General features: G+C 38.3%; 1 protein-coding gene and 1 pseudogene across 1 annotated transcript in view; both read right to left on the reverse strand.

Annotated features, from left to right (window-relative positions):
* LOC128652299 (3 beta-hydroxysteroid dehydrogenase type 7-like) overlaps positions 1-18313 on the reverse strand; it is a 91902-nt gene that overhangs the window by 23239 nt on the left and 50350 nt on the right. The window contains exons 4-5 of the mRNA XM_053705237.1: positions 17605-17704; positions 6547-6709 (exon numbers count right to left, since the gene is read on the reverse strand). Of these exons, the coding sequence (XP_053561212.1) occupies positions 6547-6709; positions 17605-17704 (263 nt within the window). The remainder of the gene's footprint in view (positions 1-6546; positions 6710-17604; positions 17705-18313) is intronic.
* Positions 15582-17164, reverse strand: LOC128651453 (RNA-binding protein with multiple splicing 2-like; annotated as a pseudogene).

Below are 18313 nucleotides of genomic sequence, written 5' to 3' on the forward strand. Positions count from 1 at the left end.
AAGAAAGTTTGCTTAAAATTGCATGTTCTATCTGAATCACAAAAGAAAAAAATTGGGTTTAGTGTCCATTTAACATTATGAGACCCTGAAAATAACTCAAAAACATTAAGAAACTGCAAGTAACCTTTTTTTCTTGATTCAAATAGAGCATGTCATTTTAAAAAACATCTTAATTTTCTACTATTATCAAATTTTCTTTGTTATCTTGGTATCTTTTTTTGAAAAGCAGGGACATAAGCTCAGGAGCATGCATGTGTCTGGAACACTCTGGGGGGTAATTATCAAGCCGTCAACCTCAAATACGCTGGAATTCCGCAGCGTATTTGTGGAGAGGCTGATTCGCCTTAGTTATCAAAGGCTAGAGACCGGCAAAAGTAGAATTTTGTGACGTAAACTTCGATCCACCGGACTCAGTCCGACACAGATCGATTCTTACGTCACTCCAGATGTTCCCCACACAAGTGCGGCACAATCTGACTACTTTTGCTAGTTATCAAAAAACTAGCAGGTACGCTCGTCACTTTTCCGGCCCAGCATACCTGGTTTTCAATCCGCCGCCCTGGAGGCGGCGGATCCCATAGGAATCAATGGGAGTCTGACCATAGCGAAAGTACAAGTTCGCTGCTGCCAGACATCCCATTGATTCCTATGGGAAATGTCTGCACCTAACACCCTAACATGTACCCCGAGTCTAAACACCCATAATCTGCCCCCCCCTACACCGCCGCAACTAAATAAATATATTATCCCCTAAACTGCCGCTCCCGGAGCCCACCGCCACTCTAATAAATATGTTAACCCTAAACCGCCGCTCCCGGAGCCCACCGCAAGCTTTATGCATATTAACCCTTAAACCGCCGCTCCCGGAGCCCACCGCAAGCTACTCTATACATATTAACCCCTAAACCGCCGCTCCTGGAGCCCACCGCAAGCTACTCTATACATATTAACCCCTAAACCGCCACTCCCGGACACCGCCGCAACCTACATTATACCTAGTAACCCCTATCCTGACCCCCCTATACCACCGCCCTCTATAATAAAGTTATTAACCCCTAATCTGCCCCCTACACCGTCGCCACCTATAATACATTTATTAACCCCTATCCTGTGTCCCCCTACACCGCCGCCACTGTAATAAAATTATTAACCCCTAAACCTAAGTGTAACACTAACCCTAACACCCCCCTAACTTAAATATTAATTAAATAAATATAAATAATATTTCTATTATTAACTAAATTAATCCTATTTAAAACTAAATACTTACCTTTAAAATAAACCCTAATATAGCTACAATATAAATAATAATTATATTGTAGCTATCTTAGGATTTATTTTTATTTTACAGGCAAATTTCAATTTATTTTAACTAGGTACAATAGCAATTAAATAGTTATTAACTATTTAATAGCTTACCTAGCTAAAATAAAGAGAAATTTACCTGTAAAATAAAAACTAACCTAAGTTACAATTACACCTAACACTACACTATAGTTTAATACATTTTTCCTATTTAAAACTAAATACTTACCTGTAAAATAAACCCTAAGATAGCTACAATGTAATTAATAATTACATTGTAGCTATTTTAGGATTTATATTTATTTTACAGGTAACTTTGTATTTATTTTAGCTAGTTAGAATAGTTATTAAATAGTTATTAACTATTTAATAACTACCTAGCTAAAAGAAATACAAAATTACCTGTAAAATAAATCCTAACCTAAGTTACAATTAAACCTAACACTACACTATCATTAAATTAATTAATTAAATAAATTAACTACAAATAACTACAATTAAATACAATTACATAAACTAACTAAAGTAAATAAAAAAAGCTAAGTTAATAACTATTTAATAGCTATTGTACCTAGTTAAAATAAATTGAAAGTTACCTATAAAATAAAAATAAATCCTAAGAAAGCTACAATATAATTATTATTTATATTGTAGCTATATTAGGGTTTATTTTATAGGTAAGTATTTAGTTTTAAATAGGATTCATTTAGTTAATAATAGAAATATTATTTAGATTTATTTAATTAATATTTAAGTTAGGGGGGGTGTTAGGGTTAGTGTTAGACTTAGGTTTAGGGGTTAATAAATTTATTACAGTGGCGGCGGTGTAGTGGGGGGCAGGATAGGGGTTAATAAATATATTATAGGTGGCGACGGTGTAGGGGGGGCAGATTAGGGGTTAATAAATTTAATATAGGATGCGGCAGGGTCCGGGAGCAGCGGTTTAGGGGTTAAACTATTTATTTAGTTGCGACGAGGTGCGGGATCAGCAGGATAGGGGTTAATAACTTTATTATAGAGGGCGACGGTATAGGGGGGGCAGGATAGGGGTTACTAGGTATAATGTAGGTTGCGGCAGTGTCCGGGAGCGGCGGTTTAGGGGTTAATAAATTTATAAGTGTTGCGGCGGGGTCTAGGAGCGGCGGTTTAGGGGTTAATACATTTATAATAGTTGCGGCGGGGTCTAGGAGCAGCGGGTTACGGGTTAGTAACTTTATTTAGTTGCGGGGGGCTCCGGGGGCGCCGGTATAGGGGGTAGAACAGTGTAGTTTACTGTGAGTGCTTAGTGACAGGCTAGCAATAAAGCTGTCAAAAAGCCGAAGAGCAGCGAGATCGGATGAGTGATAACTATCACAGTCCGCTGCTCATCACCCCGTACTTGGTGCGTGGCTTTTTGACAGATTTATTGATAACTTAGGCGTATTTTTTCAGGTCCGCGGTGGCGAAGGTAGGCGAGCTTAGGCAGGCGTATTGGGCCGGCGAAGGCAGGAAAGTTGACACGATGATAACTACCCCCCTCTATGCCAGCAGTTTTGCAAGAATGTTATCCATTTGCAAGAGTACTAGATGGCAGCACTATATCCTGACATTTAGTGTTCCTTACACCTACCTATCGGCTAGATTATGAGTTTTTCGGTAAGCTGAAAAAGCAGCGTTAACAGGTCCTAACGCTGCTTTTTCACTACCGCTGGTATTACGAGTCTTGCAGGTTTAGGGGCACCGCACACTTTTTTGGCCTTACCGCAAACTGACTTATGTAAAGTTCGTAAACCCTTTTTTCTATGGGACTTCCATAGCGCTGGTATTACGAGTTTGTCCTGGGAGGCCAAAAAGTGAGCGGTACACCCTCTACCGCCAAGACTCCTAACGCATTCTAAAGTCAGTAGTTATCAGTTTTACACTACAACGCCGTAGCATAAAACTCATAACTAAAGTGCTAAAAAATACTCCAACACCCATAAACTACCTATAACCCCTAAACCGAGGTCCTCCCGCATCGCAAACACTATTATAAAAATTTTAACCCCTAATCTGCCGCTCTGGACATCGCCGCCACTAAAATAAACATATTAACCCCTAAACCGCTGCACTCCTGCCTCGCAAACACTAGTTAAATATTATTAACCCCTAATCTGCCGCCCCTAACATCGCCACCACCTACATTATACTTATTAACCCCTAATCTGCCGCCCGTAACATTGTCGCAACCTACATTATATTTATTAACCCCTAATCTGATGCCCCCAACATCCTATTGGCTAATCCAATCAGCCAATAGGATTTTTTCTACCTTAGTTCCAATTTGCTGATAGAATTCTATCAGCCAATCGGAATCTAAGGGACGCCATCTTGGATGACGTCATTTAAAGGTACCTTCATTCGTCGTTAGTCCGTTGGAAGAAGAGGATGCTCCGCGTCGGATGTCTTGAAGATGGACCCGCTCCGCGCCGGAAGGATGAAGCTAGAAGATGCCGTTTGGATGAAGACTTCTGCCCATCTGGAGGACCACTTCTGCCCCTCTGGAGGACCACTTCTGCCGGCTTTGTTGAGGACATCTTGCCGCTTGGATGAAGACTTCTCCCGGTAAGTGAATCTTCGGGGGTTAGTGTTAGGATTTTTTTAAGGGTGTATTGGGTGGGTTTTATTTTTAGGTTAAGGCTTTGGGCAGCAATAGATCTAAATGCCACCTACATTATACTTATTAACCCCTAATCTGCCGCCCGTAACGTTGCCGCCATCTACATTATATATATTAACCCCCTAATCTGATTCCCCCAACATCCTATTGGCTGATCCAATCAGCCAATAAGATTTTTCTACCTTAATTCCAATTGGCTGATAGAATTCTATCACCAATCGGAATCTAAGGGATGCCATCTTGGATGACGTCATTTAAAGGTACCTTCATTCGTCGTTAGTCCGTTGGAAGAAGAGGATGCTCCGCGTCGGATGTCTTGAAGATGGACCCGCTCCGCGCCGGAAGGATGAAGATAGAAGATGCCGTTTGGATGAAGACTTCTGCCCATCTGGAGGACCACTTCTGCCCATCTGGAGGACCACTTCTGCCGGCTTTGTTGAGGACATCTTGCCGCTTGGATGAAGACTTCTCCCGGTAAGTGAATCTTCGGGGGTTAGTGTTAGGATTTTTTTAATGGTGTATTGGGTGGGTTTTATTTTTAGGTTAAGGCTTTGGGCAGCAATAGATCTAAATGCCCTTTTAAGGGCAATGCCAATCCAAATGCCCTTTTCAGGGCAATAGGGAGCTTAGTTTTTTTTAGTTAGGCTTTTATTTGGGGGGTTGGTTGTGTGGGTGGTGGGTTTTACTGTTGGGGGGGTTGTTTGTATTTTGTTTTAGAGGTAAAAGAGCTGATTTCTTTGGGGCAATGCCCCTCAAAAGGCCATTTTAAGAGCTTTTGATAGTTTAGTTTAGGTTAGGCTTTTTTTTATTTTTGGGGGGCTTTTTTTTATTTAATAGGGCTATTAGATTAGGTGTAATTAGTTTAAATGTCTTGTAATTTGTTTTTTATTTTCTGTAATTTAGTGGGGGGTTTTGGGATTTAGCTAATTTTATTTTATTTATTTAATTGTATTTAATGTAGGGAATTTATTTAATTGTAGTGTAGTGTTAGGTGTTAGTGTAACTTAGGTTTTATTTTACAGGTAAATTTGTATTTATTTTAGCTAGGTAGATATTAAATAGGTAATAACTATTTAATAACTAATCTACCTAGTTAAAATAAATACAAACTTTCCTGTAAAATAAAAAATAAACCCTAAGCTAGATACAATGTAACTATTAGTTATATTGTAGCTAGTTTAGGGTTTATGTTATAGGTAAGTATTTAGTTTTAAATAGGAATTATTTAGGTAATAATTGTAGGTTTTATTTAGATTTATTTTAATAATATTTAAGTTAGGGGGTGTTAGGGTTAGACTTAGGTTTAGGGGTTAATACATTTAGAATAGTGGCTGCAACGTTGGGGGCGGCAGATTAGGGGTTAATAAGTGTAGGTAGGTTGCGGCGACATTGTGGGCGGCAGATTAGGTGTTAATAAATATAATGTAGGTGATGTTGGTGCAGCAGATTAGGGGTTAATAAATATAATGTAGGTGGCGGCGATGTCCGGAGCTGCAGATTATGAGTTAATAAGTATTTTGTAGGTGGCGGCAATGTCGGGGCGGCAGATTAGGGGTTAATAAGTGTAAGATTATGGGTGTTTAGACTCGGGTTCATGTTAGGGTGTTAGGTGTAAACATAACTTTAGTTTCCCCATAGGAATCAATGGGGCTGTGTTACTGAGCTTTACGCTGCTTTATTGCAGGTGTTGGACTTTTTCTCAGATGGCTCTCCCCATTAATGTCTATGGGGAAATCGTGCACGAGCACATACGACCAGCTCACCGCTGACTTAAGCAGCGCTGGTATTGGAGTGTAGTGTGGAGCTCAATTTTGCTCTACGCTCACTTCTTGCCTGTTAACGCCGGGTTTGTAAAAAAACGTAATACCAGCGCTGCAGGTAAGTGAGTGGTGAGAAAAAACTGCACGTTAGCACCGCACAGCTCATAACGCAAAACTCGTAATCTAGCCATATGTATCTCTTCAAATTTGATAATAAAAGTAAATTGGCAAATTTTTAAAATAAATTGTATACAATGGCCCCTATTAAACAAAGTCTGGTGGACCTGATCCGACAGTGCGGATCAGGTCCGCCAGACCTTGCTGAATACGGAGAGCAATACGTTCTCCGTATTCAGCATTGCACCAGCAGCTCACAAGAGCTGCTGGTGCAACACCGCCCCCTGCAGACTCGCGGCCAATGGGCCGCCAGCAGGGGGGTGTCAATCAACCCGATCGTACTCGATCGGGTTGATTTCTGGCGATGTCTGTCCGCCTGCTCAGAGCAGGTGGACAGGTTATGGAGCAGCGGTCTTTGTGACTGCTGCTTCATAACTGCTGTTTCTGGCGAGCCTGACGGCTCGCCAGAAACACGGGGCATCAAGCTCCATTCAGAGCTTGATAGATAGGCCCCTCTGTCTAAATTACAAAATACATTTTTCATGGTTTCCTATCCTTTAATAAATAGGTGATTTTATATTGATGGACTTTTTATGATAAATGACAGAGAGCTCACCACTTTCTCACTTTCTAACTATGTCCATGTTTCCTAGTAAATTTAGCAGCCACGTTAAATGTAGATCATCCGTGTAATTTGTAATATTGCTTTATGTTATCAATTCTTACCAACATATGTGTAGTTATGGTCAACATTTTTAGGTTCAATACAGGTTATTAAACCGTTTTTAGATTTTGCAGACAGGTAACTTTCCAATACAGTCACTGATTTTTCTCCATAAATGTTACTTGGTCGAATGGCGCATGTGACTAATAGTTTCCCATTGCGTGTCTAAAAAAGTAATGAAAGATAAACAATATATGTGAAGATTAAAATGAGTATATAATAGAATACTAATCCTCATATTTCTTTGGCCCATATAATAATACAATATCAATTGCACGTGTTCACATCATATTTCTTATTATCCACCCCCCCCTGCAGCTGCATTTCAATAAACTGAGCAAAAGGTTTTCATGTAGCTTTAAAATTGTTTACAGTCAAGGCTTAAGTTGTCAAAACATTATATGATTGCCACTCTCTTTTAATTTTTTTTTATTTATGTCATTTTTATTAAAGTTGAGCAAGTACATACAGCAAATCAAGCTTCAAAGGCAATAATGCATTTACTCTAATGACAGGGTATGGTTCATTTCTGAAATCCACTGTGTATATGTGTGTGTGTGTGTGGGGGGGGGGTTGCTGTTTCCTTGGGATCAGTCTATTAGCTATAGTTAACATCATGTGCGTACGTTTTCTTCAATATATACATCCTAGCTAGTAGCTGTGGAGTTTGGTTGAGCAGGATGATGGCAGGGTTAAGATGGATATTAGTATTAGTGTTAAATTAATACATTTTTCTATCTGGGAATATAATATGTACAGAGTTTTGGGCAGAGCCACCAAATGTGGGAATGAGTGCCTATGTCCCCACATCTCCTCCAGCAGCTTGAGGTGGCCCCTGGGAAGATGGATCTTATTCTCTGGGGTGTGAGATACCACCTAGCTGTAATCTTCAGTTATGGCTGGTGAAATAGATGAGTGGTGTGTCACCTTAAAGCTTCGTTTCCATTCCTCATCAGTGATTTGACATTGAAGCTCAGATTCCCAGTTTAAGAGATATTTTGGTCTTGGTCTTGCATTCAGGAAGGAGCCATTAATAATTTTATATGTAATTGAGAGATGAGATTTCTTTATGTTAGGGTTTAGACAGATATGTTCGAATGGGGTTAGGGATCTGATGATGTCTTTCTTATAAGGGCTTGAATTAATGGCATGGTGGATTTTGAGGTATACATACCACTTGTGAAAAGGGGGGCCTAGTATATCATTTAGTACAGTTTTTTCCTTAATTTGTGACGTATCTGTTAATAAGAATATAGGGAGATTTTTATATGCAGGGTTAGTGCTAACCCATTTGTAAGGACTTTGTTTAAAGAAGAGTTTATTGTTTAACAGTGGGGTAAGGGGTGAGATAGGTGTCCAAAGCGCATTTGGCTTTGAAAGAATGTTATCCAAAATTTCCAACGTGGCCATAACATACATGTTATCAGTGATATTGTCTGGTCTGGTTGTCTTGGGGAGCCAGCATAGATCTTGTAAGCTGTGTACATTGGAGATGTTAGTTTCAACTTGCACCCAGAGTTTGGAGGGAGATGCGTGATTCCATGCTATAATGCGAGTCGGTTGGTTGGCTATATAATAATTTTGTAAGTTAGGCATATTAAGACCACCGTCTTTTTTACTTAAGTATAGTGTCTGTCTATTGATTCTAGGGGGCCTATCTATCAAGCTCCGAATGGAGCTTGATGCCCTGTGTTTCTGGCGAGCCTGCAGGCTCGCCAGAAACAGCAGTTATGAAGCAGCGGTCACAAAGACTGCTGCTCCATAACCTGTCCACCTGCTCTGAGCAGGCGGACAGACATCGCCGGAATTCAACCCGATCGAGTACGATCGGGTTGATTGACACCCCCCTGCTGGCGGCCCATTGGCCGCGAGCCTGCAGGGGGCGGCGTTGCACCAGCAGCTCTTGTGAGCTGCTGGTGCAATGCTGAATACGGAGAGCGTATTGCTCTCCATATTCAGCGAGGTCTGGTGGACCTAACTAAATATAGGCCTAGGTCTTTTGTACGACCAGCTAAATGATTCTATGTTTTTTTGTTGATGTAGGAGAACATTTCGTGGAAGGGGTATCAGTAGAGTTTCAAACAAATATAGATATTTCGGAAAATCATCATTTTAATGGTATTGATACAGCCCATCTAAGATAGGTGGCCTTGTTTGTGCCATATTTCTTACAATTTGAATGAATCTGTTTGGAGTTTTATCTAGTTAGAGTAAAATAAGTCTTGTGGGTATATTAAAATAAGTCTTTCAGGTATATTTACACCAAGTTAGAGTTATGTCCCACCTTGAAAGAAAAAACACACAGAAAGCAAAATGTATAGGAAATAAAAAGACAGGGCAGTCTAAAATTACATTTCCTATTAGCCCAAAGACTCCAAACAAAAACCATGGCCACCCTAGACATGCTCATTGCATGCACCTTGCCACACCAGAAATCCTAATCAAAAGACATGGCTACTGCATACTTTATGCCATTCAATTGATCCAGCTGACAAGAATAGGGTGTAGTAGGGACTTTCAAGTTATAGTCATGGTGGAAATTTCCACTAATCCCATGTTTATAAAAAAAAAAAAATTGCACTGTCTATATATTTAATTATATTTGTTTGCCAGATAAAAATGATCTTATATAAAGGTGTCACTGATTGCGAATTTCAGAATTTAGGCATAAATTGAATATTGCACACTAAATATTTGCTTGAGAGCCTGCCATCCTACCTTCTTTTTGCTACTGCTGCAAGGGACAAGTCTGAGTCTTTCACAGAGAGGGGAGGGGCTAAGTGTGGAGCTAAACAATTGTGGTGCCGTATCTGCTATAATAAAACTTTATAAAGCTTTCTGCAGAGCTGCTGCCTCCGCTCCTTCTTATAATGGTTGAAGTCAGGAGTGGACAGGAGCGGTCTGCCTAGTTCCCAAAATAACTAACTCATGCACTGAAATGCCGCCCCCTGCCAAGTGCCGCCTGGGTCCGTTTGACCCACTTGGTCCCATGGTTGGGCCGGCCCTGATTTACACCTAAGTATTTAGTCATTTTGACGATTGGAAAGGGCGTGGTCCGGGTGATGTATTCTAACTCGTTTGTTTCTATATTGATAGGTATTATCCCTGATGTACCCATGTTTATTGAGAAGTTGGAAACCTGTTTATACTCTTCTAAAATTCTTATTAATGCGGGTATGGAAGATGTAGGGGATTGAAGAGTTAAAATGATGTAATCTGCAAAGAGCAGACATTTTTGAGTTAAGTTATGAAATTCAAAACCCTTAACATCTACACTGTTTCTTATCTGGACAGCTAAAATTTCAACAGTAATAGCAAAGAGTAAAGGGGACAGTGGACATCCTTGGCAAGTGCCGTTTGATATTGGGAAAGATGTGGAGATAGTGTCATTTATTTTGATTTTTGCGCTGGGGTTTGTTTAAAGGGCCTGTGTTCTAGTTATGAAAGAATTGGAAAATCCGAATTTCGACAAGACCAACCACATAAATCGCCAGTCGACTCTGTTGAAGGCCTTTTCAGCATCGGTAGATAGAAGAACCAATGGCCTGTTTAGTTTTGTGGCTGTATGGAGGGAGTGTAATACTCTTATGGTATTGTCTTTAGCCTCTCGGCCCTTGACAAATCCCACTTGATCTTGGTATATCAGTTTTGGGAGAACCATGTTGAGGCAGAAAGCTAATATTTTGGCACATATTTTAATATCTATATTAATGAGAGATATTGGTCTATAATTTCCAACTAGATCTTTAGTTTTGTCTGGTTTTGGGATTACACTAATCAGGAATTCAAGCAGGGGTTGTGAGAACTGATTTCCCTGGTCAATTGATTGAAATAAGGTAAGTAAGTGTGGGCCTAGTTGAGGTTGAAGTATTTGGTAGAATTTAGTTGTAAGTCCATCTGGACCTGGGGATTTACTTATTGGAAATGATTTAATAGTTGAAAATATTTCTTGTAGGGTTATTGGTGAGTAAAGAATGCGTATATCTTCTTCATGAGGGTGGGTACATCCAATGATGCCAAATAGGCATCAATAAGTTTACCTTTATTATCATCATGATTAGGTGATAAATTATATAGTGAATAGTAAAAGGAATCAAAGTTATTTGCTATGTCTTCTGATTTAGTGAGAATATTGCCAGTTTTATGGGTGATTTTTTGAATGTATGCGAAATATCTTTGTTTTTAAGGGATCTCGCTAGGAGTCGGCCCTCTTTATTGCTATCTACATAGTATTTGGTTCTGGTGGTAAGTGCTCACATGTGGGCATTTTGAGTTAGAAATTTATTTAGGTCATCCCTAGCTTGAATTCAATCATCTAATTTTTTTGTAGGAGGTTAGATCTTTTTTATGCAGGTTGTCTAAAAGTGATACATTTTTAGTGAGTAAAGAAAGTTGGAAAGATCTGAGTTTACGTAATTTGGCCATGTGTTGTATCAACAGACCTCTTATATAGCACTTGAATGCCTCCCAATTATTAGTTATAGTTCAATTGGATTGTTCATTTGGAAATATTCTTCCGTGCTCTTTGTGATTTTTTCTAGTGTGTCTTGGTCCGTGAGAATATAATCGTTTAATCTCCAATTCATTTTAATTCTTGGTTTGGATGACCATTGAAAAGAAGTTATGACCAAACTATGGTCGGACCATGATGTATGGGAAATTTTAGAGTATATAAGGTTTGTTAGTGTCGCTTAGTCACAAATATATAATCTAGTCTGGTATACGTGCATTGTGGGTGGGAGAAGAAGGTATAGTCTCTTTGTAAGGTATGGACCATTCTCCAAGTGTCAGTCAGAGTTAGGGATTGTAAAAATAGTTTATTGTTGTTTATTTGATTGTTCCATATGTATGATTTTCCGGTGGAAGTGTCTAGTGCCGGATCCATTGGGAAATTAAAATCGTCCTCCATAACAATTGGGCCTTTGGATATATCTAAAATTGCATTTGTAACTAGTTGGAAAAATGAGAAGGTAGGTTTGTTTGGGGCATAAAAATTAGCTAGTGTTATGGGTCGTCCATAGTAGAGCCCCGCTAATATTAGTATTCTCCCTTCTTTATCACAGTATTTATGAAGTAATTCAAAGGGGGTATTCCGCTTGAAAGATACGGATACACCATTTTTCCTATAAGGGCCTGAGCTAAAATAGTGTAGATCGTAGTGTTTTGTAGGAAGTCTAGGTTCCTTAGTTTTCTTAAAGTTGGTTTCTTGTAGCATAACAATGTAAATTTCTCTTTTGTAGAAATCATAAAAAAGGCTATAGATCTTTTTTCAGCTGATAGAAACCCTTTGACATTTTGGGTGGTTATATTTATCTGTCCCACTATAGGATAGGAGGTTGCTGTCATTGTGAATATTTATGTATCAAAGTTGGGTCTAATGTAAGTACCTTGAGTGCAGGGTATTTTCACGTATAGGGAAGATAAGTAGGAAAGGGGTGAATTCAGAGGTATATAAGGATAGGGGAATAGGGTAGATAATGTATGGAGACGCTATATAGAAAACAACTACAGCTGTCTCTTTTTCGGTTAGTGTGTTGTGAGGAGCTATTTAATAAGCTGTTTCCGAATGCACAATTAGGTGAAAATGTTATAATAGTACAATATAACCGTCTATACCATATGTATGAATACAATCAACAGCACAAACATTAAGATATTTCTAATACAGTAAAACATATTTAAGCTAAACATTGTAATTTGATTAAACAACAGTGCCTAATAAAATAAAATAGAAGTATAGACATATGCCTACAAATTTTGTTACACATTAATCTGGCGAGGTTTCACTTGTAGTCTGAGTTCTGCAACAATAGGCCTCTGCTAACATATAAACATGTAAAAGTAACCGTAAACAGTAATTAATACGTTAACCAAGTTATGAATATAGTCAGTTTAACACCTAAGCAAGATTAAATACCTTTAAATCAATATCAACAACTTCAAGCAGAGTTCAAATCTGTATGAGGCTATTAAGGAACTACTGACTCAAGGTGGTTCCTGCTGTGTTTAGTTCAGTATAGAACTATAAAAACAATTAAGAAATGTGAGTACATTTTTATAATCAAACCTCATGCCGGATCTTTTGGCTGATCAGTCGAAAAATATTGCTTCCTTTTGTATCTGACTATTCTCGTCTTTATGGTTTGGGGTGTCATGATTAATGTTCTTCATTACTATAATAGAAGTTGGAAATCCCCATCTGTATGGTACCTTCAGTTTCTTTAAATGGCCGGTCAGATCCGCAAATTCACGTCTCTTTTGGAGAGTTCGTATGGATAAGTCCCGAAAGATCTGAATCTGGGCATCCCGAAACAGAAGAACATGTTTTTGTCTGGCAAGATTGTATATTAGTTCCTTTTATTGGAATTGTTGAAATCGGATGATGACATCTCTAGGTGGTTGGTTATCTAAAGGCTTAGGGTGAAGTACCCCGTGCGCCCTGTCCATAGAAATTTCTGGAATAGTGGTACTATTGCCTTTAGTGAAGTCATTGATTAGGTTCTGTAGATATTTCTGCAGTTCCGGAGGTTGAATAGATTCCGGGATGCCTCTAAATCTCAAGTTACTACGACAAGACATGTTTTTAAGGTTGTCTATCTTGTCCTCCAAATCAGTGATATGTTTGTTCTGGATTTTCATTTTAATGGAGAGGTCTGCAATATTTTGGGACATAACTACTTCATGCTCCTCTAGGGAATTGACTCTATTTCCCAGATCAGAGATGTCTTTTTTAATTCTGCACATTCCTCTTTTATACATGTCTTGACCTGTTCTATCAGCATTTCCATTGCCTTATATGTAATAGGAGGATCTGTTGTGTGGTCTGGAGAGGCTGCTGATGATTTGCTAGAGGAATCTTTTTGATCATATAAAGATTATTCTGTCGGTTGGCAAGAAGTATTTAGATCTTTTTTATTTTTGCCTTTGTCAGAGTGTTTAAAAAAGTTGTTAACTGCTCTTTGTCAACTCTCAAATCTCTGAAACAGATACGCGCAAACAGACTCAAGTGTAGGTAGATTACAACAAACACACCCCACTCTCTGAATTGTACTTACAAAATTGTAATTTATTCAGGCGGTTTGTTAAAATAACATCTGATCTCCACGGCAATTAAAACATAAATCTTTGCAAATGAACATTATTGTACTTATTTGCACCTTTTTTTGTGTGTTTCTTTGCTCCTTGTCTTATCTTTAGGAATTTGTTTAATAATAATTAGTGATTCCTAATCAACACAAGTTAAACTAATTTTTTTTTATATATTTATGTATTGCTTTTATTAAGTATTGATCTTTATTCTTATTCTTATTGTTATTTATCCTTTTGGTGTTTATTTTGTTATATCATAGCAATTTTGAATCACCCCTGGCAGCTAGCACTGTTTAATTATTGTGCTTTGTGTCTTTGTCAACTCTGTGTCTGCTTTTGGGATTTTCCTCCTTTAGTGGGTTTCCTCTGAGACATTGTGTAGGATCTCAATTTTTTTTGACTATATATAATAGTCTGAGTTACCTCTTAGGAGTTGTTTATGGCCTGTATTATTTAAACAGAGTAGTGTGTAATCCAGCCCTGTTATCAGTCGTGCTACCAGTCTCTTCTTGTAAGCTGTCCTTTACTATTATTATTATTATTATTATTATTATTATTATTATACTTTATTTATGAAGCGCCATCATTTATTCAGTTTTATGGCGATCTTCATCCAAATATACAGTTCTTTATAGGAGAATGTCCTATGACTCTTATATTGTATTGTTAAGAGTATATTACCTCGATGTATGTTGCTTGGAGTGATAAACTGTTCCCTATAGAAAGGTTAGCATGGCGCAGCTTATTTTTTATGTGGGCTTACTCGCGTGGTTTGGTTGAATCTGACGATGCTGCATGTGTAGCGATCCTTAGTTAGGGGCAATCCACTATATGTGGGATAGTAGAATTAAAAGGTATTTGCTTTCAGTTGTAGCTTAGTGCTACTACTGCTTTATGCTGAAGTGCGTGTCCGTGTGATATGTCTGCTTACCACCAGAGATTGTGTAGGCCCTAGACCCTTCTCCCTGTCTCTGGATAGCGGTGCCGATAAAAGTCACACTTCCAGAAAGGTGCTGTCTTCAGATATTAGCCCGTGCTTCTGTATCTTATATGGAGCTTCATAAAGATGGTGTTTTGTGCATTTAGGTCAGCTTGCCAAAGGAACCTCAATGTGTTGCGACCATCTTGGCCGCCTCCCCCCCCCCCCACCCTCGATTGCCACTCTTTTATAAACTTACGTTACTTAAGCTGCTAGAAATGTCAAACTGATACATTCCAACATGTAAAATGCACATTATTCTGACCATTTTGTCAGTGCTGCATTTATTTTGAAGTTTGCCATCAAACCCTCGTTGTTCATATTCAAGTAGCATTGCCTATAACTGTCTGCAAAAAGTGCATATGTGACAACAGTATAATGAACATATATATATATACATGTGTTAAATTATATTACACACACACACTATAAATATATTTGCAACTTGGGAGCTTTGCGTCTATTGTCAGTGACCATTTTAAGAAACTGATTGAGTATTTTTGTAGTTTACTACTGAAAAAGTGCATACAACAAACACTGCACATAACTACACACATATTACATGCACACCCATATACACCTAGGAAATACACATTACATTTCCATTAATAACAGAGTTTCCCAATCAAACAATAAAAAGCATGAAAACCCCACCCTAAAGAATTGAATATTATAATATAACAATGCAATATAGTATTTGAGTGAGAGCTGCTTCCAACATGTATACTAGACAACCTATGGGTCACTGGACACAGGTTGTAGTTGGGGCCCACGATAGCCCCTACAAAGTTCTTCTTTAAACTGCATGCATGACCCCACCGTGCATATATTCCCAACTGAATAGCCATTGTATCACCTTGATTGCCAGTAACATACAAATCATTGCATTTTCCTATTTGACCGGCTGCAACACTTTTGTTTTTTTGGGGGGCGGGGGGGGGGGGTGATAGCTGATGTCAGCCCTGTGGTTTATAGTGGATAGGGAGCCCAGCCTTCTGGTGACGCTGGGATAAGTGCAGCACCAGTCACGTCTTATGGATCTTGTTCAATGAAGTGTGCTCCAAGTGCAGGGTGGTGGTTTGTGGGGTTGGGTGTAGCCAGTGCCATTAGCTTCTTCTTTGCCATCTTTGTATTGTCTTTGCAAACACTAGCGGTAAAGTCTTTGGGTTTTCTGGGTCAAAACTAATGCCACTTAGTGCATTCTTTGCAGCTTCAGCCCCAGCCCTATTGTCAAAGTTGACAAAGCCAACAGGCTGTTTTGATGTTAGCTTGATCAGTGATCCTTTATACCTCTTAAATGGTAGGAAAAGCAAGTAACGTTCTCTTGGTTTGATGTCTATTGAGAGGCCACTGACAAATAGTGATCGTACCTCTTCTTCTCTATTTTCATTATTGTGTTCCGTTTCTGGCGTTATGGTACTTATTGTGAATAAACCAACAGCTAATTCCTCTGCAGAGTCCACGGTGGCAACATTTTGAGTTTCCCTACGCTGCAAAGTCTTGGGTTAATATAGTTAGAGTCTTTCAACCAAACTCTTGCTGAGCTTTCATTCCAAGTGACTTTAAAGGGACAGTCTACACCAGAATTTTTATTGTTTTAAAAGATAGATAATCCCTTTATTACCCATTTCCCAGTTTTGCATAACTAACACATTTATAATAATATACTTTTAACCTCTGTGATTATCTTGTATCTAAGCCTCTGCAAACTGCCCCTTTTTTCAGTTCTTTTGACAGCCTTGCAGTCTAGCCAATCAGTGCCTGCTCCCAGATAACTTCTCGTGCACGAGCACAGTGTTATCTATATGAAATACATGAACTAACACCCTCTAGTGGTGAAAAATTGTTAAAATGCAATCTGAAAGAGGTGGGCTTCAAGGTCTAAGAAATTAGCATATGAACCTCCTAGGTTAAAGGGACAGTCTAGTCAAAATTAAACTTTCATGATTCAGATAGGGCATGCAATTTTAAACAACTTTCCAATTTACTTCTATTATCTAATTTGCTCAATTCTTTAGATATCCTTTGTTGAAGAAATAGCAATGCACATGTGTGAGCCAATCACACAAGGCCTTTATGTGCAGCAACCAATCAGCAGCTACTGAGCATATCTAGATATGCTTTTCAGCAAGTGATATCAAGAGAATGAAGCAAATTAGATAATAGAAGTAAATTAGAAAGTTGTTTAAAATGACATGCTCTTTCTAAATCACGAAAGAAAAAAATTGGGTTTCATGTCCCTTTAAGCTTTCAACTAAGAATACCAAGAGAACAAAGCAAAATTGGTGATAAAAGTAAATTGGAAAATTGTTTAAAATGACATGCTCTATCTGAATCATGAAAGTTTATTTTGGCCTAGACTGTCCCTTTAAGTGCACAGTGACGGTGCTAGAGATATACCTGTGATGTAGAGTAGTGTATGTATGTGAGTGCAAGGAGACAAAGCACAGTAACAAACTTACATGGTAGTGATTTGATTGCAAGTAGTACACACAGAGCAGGTATTTAACAAGACTACCAGTAACACACAAACAAAGTGGTGCATTTACCATTGTTAGCTGCCAGCAATATATATAGAAGTGCATGCACTGTGTGTCTTCTTTTAGGACTATATTTGTATTGCATAGATTTATAGGGGGGGCTTTTAAATTTAACTGAGAATCAGGGGACTTTAAATAAATTAGACATTTAAGTGCCCAGTATTTTTGTGAAGATTTTACTGGACAGTATGCAAAAATACTGGACTGTTCTGTTGATTACTGGTCACCTGGCAACACTAGAGCTTCCTTTATGAAATTCCTTTTTTTTACATATGTGTTTTGCATTTGTGGTGTGTGCACAAATACAGGGATATTACTGTGTTAAAGCTAAGGCTAGCAAAATTAAATATATTTATCATGTTGGTCTGAATGTTCAGTATTAAAAAAAAAGCAAACGTAATAAACCCAATAAGTATGCTGAAAATGTGTCGCCAAATGTGTTTTATCATTACCTGTGTGCCTTTAGCCTGACGAATTATATTTTCAGCACAGGCCTTGGTTTTCCCATAGGATAGTTCAGTCTTTCCGTTGTACATTGTATCTTCAGTACCTCTGGAAAACAGAACACATTAGATTAAATAAATAATCATAAAGATACACATGTAAATGTATACCATATATTTAAAAGAGGAATCTTCTAAAAATGATAACAAACTTTTTTTCCCTACAAAAAAAATAAGTGATTAAAGGGTTTATCACAATCTACCAGCTATTTGCTTCTAAAAATGATTTATGCTTTCCGACCGAACTGGGAGTCGAGTTTCTTGAGTGATTACAATGCTAATATAGCGAAATATTTTTTAACCAGAAAGCTCCCGAGAGGGACTTTTCGTGTGTAAAGTACCTGTTTTTGAAATAGAAACCTGGAGGTTTACTGAACTGTCACATACAATAACCCATGCAAACCTCTTTAAATGGGGTAGTAAAGACAAAGTTAACATTTTATCATTTAGACAGAATATGTGATTTTAAACAACTTTCCAATTTACTTCCATTATGAAATTTGCTTTATACTCTTGGTGTCCGTTTTTAAAGAATACATCTATGATGGATCATATGGGCTAAAGAGTGTGAATATGTCTTTAGTACTCTATAGAAGCAGTGATTATAACACTGTTACATACAATGTTGCAAAAGACCTGTGCACGCTCCTGAGCACAT

Source organism: Bombina bombina, chromosome 3 (genome assembly GCF_027579735.1).
Source record: "Bombina bombina isolate aBomBom1 chromosome 3, aBomBom1.pri, whole genome shotgun sequence".
NCBI classification, from domain to species: Eukaryota; Metazoa; Chordata; class Amphibia; order Anura; family Bombinatoridae; genus Bombina; species Bombina bombina.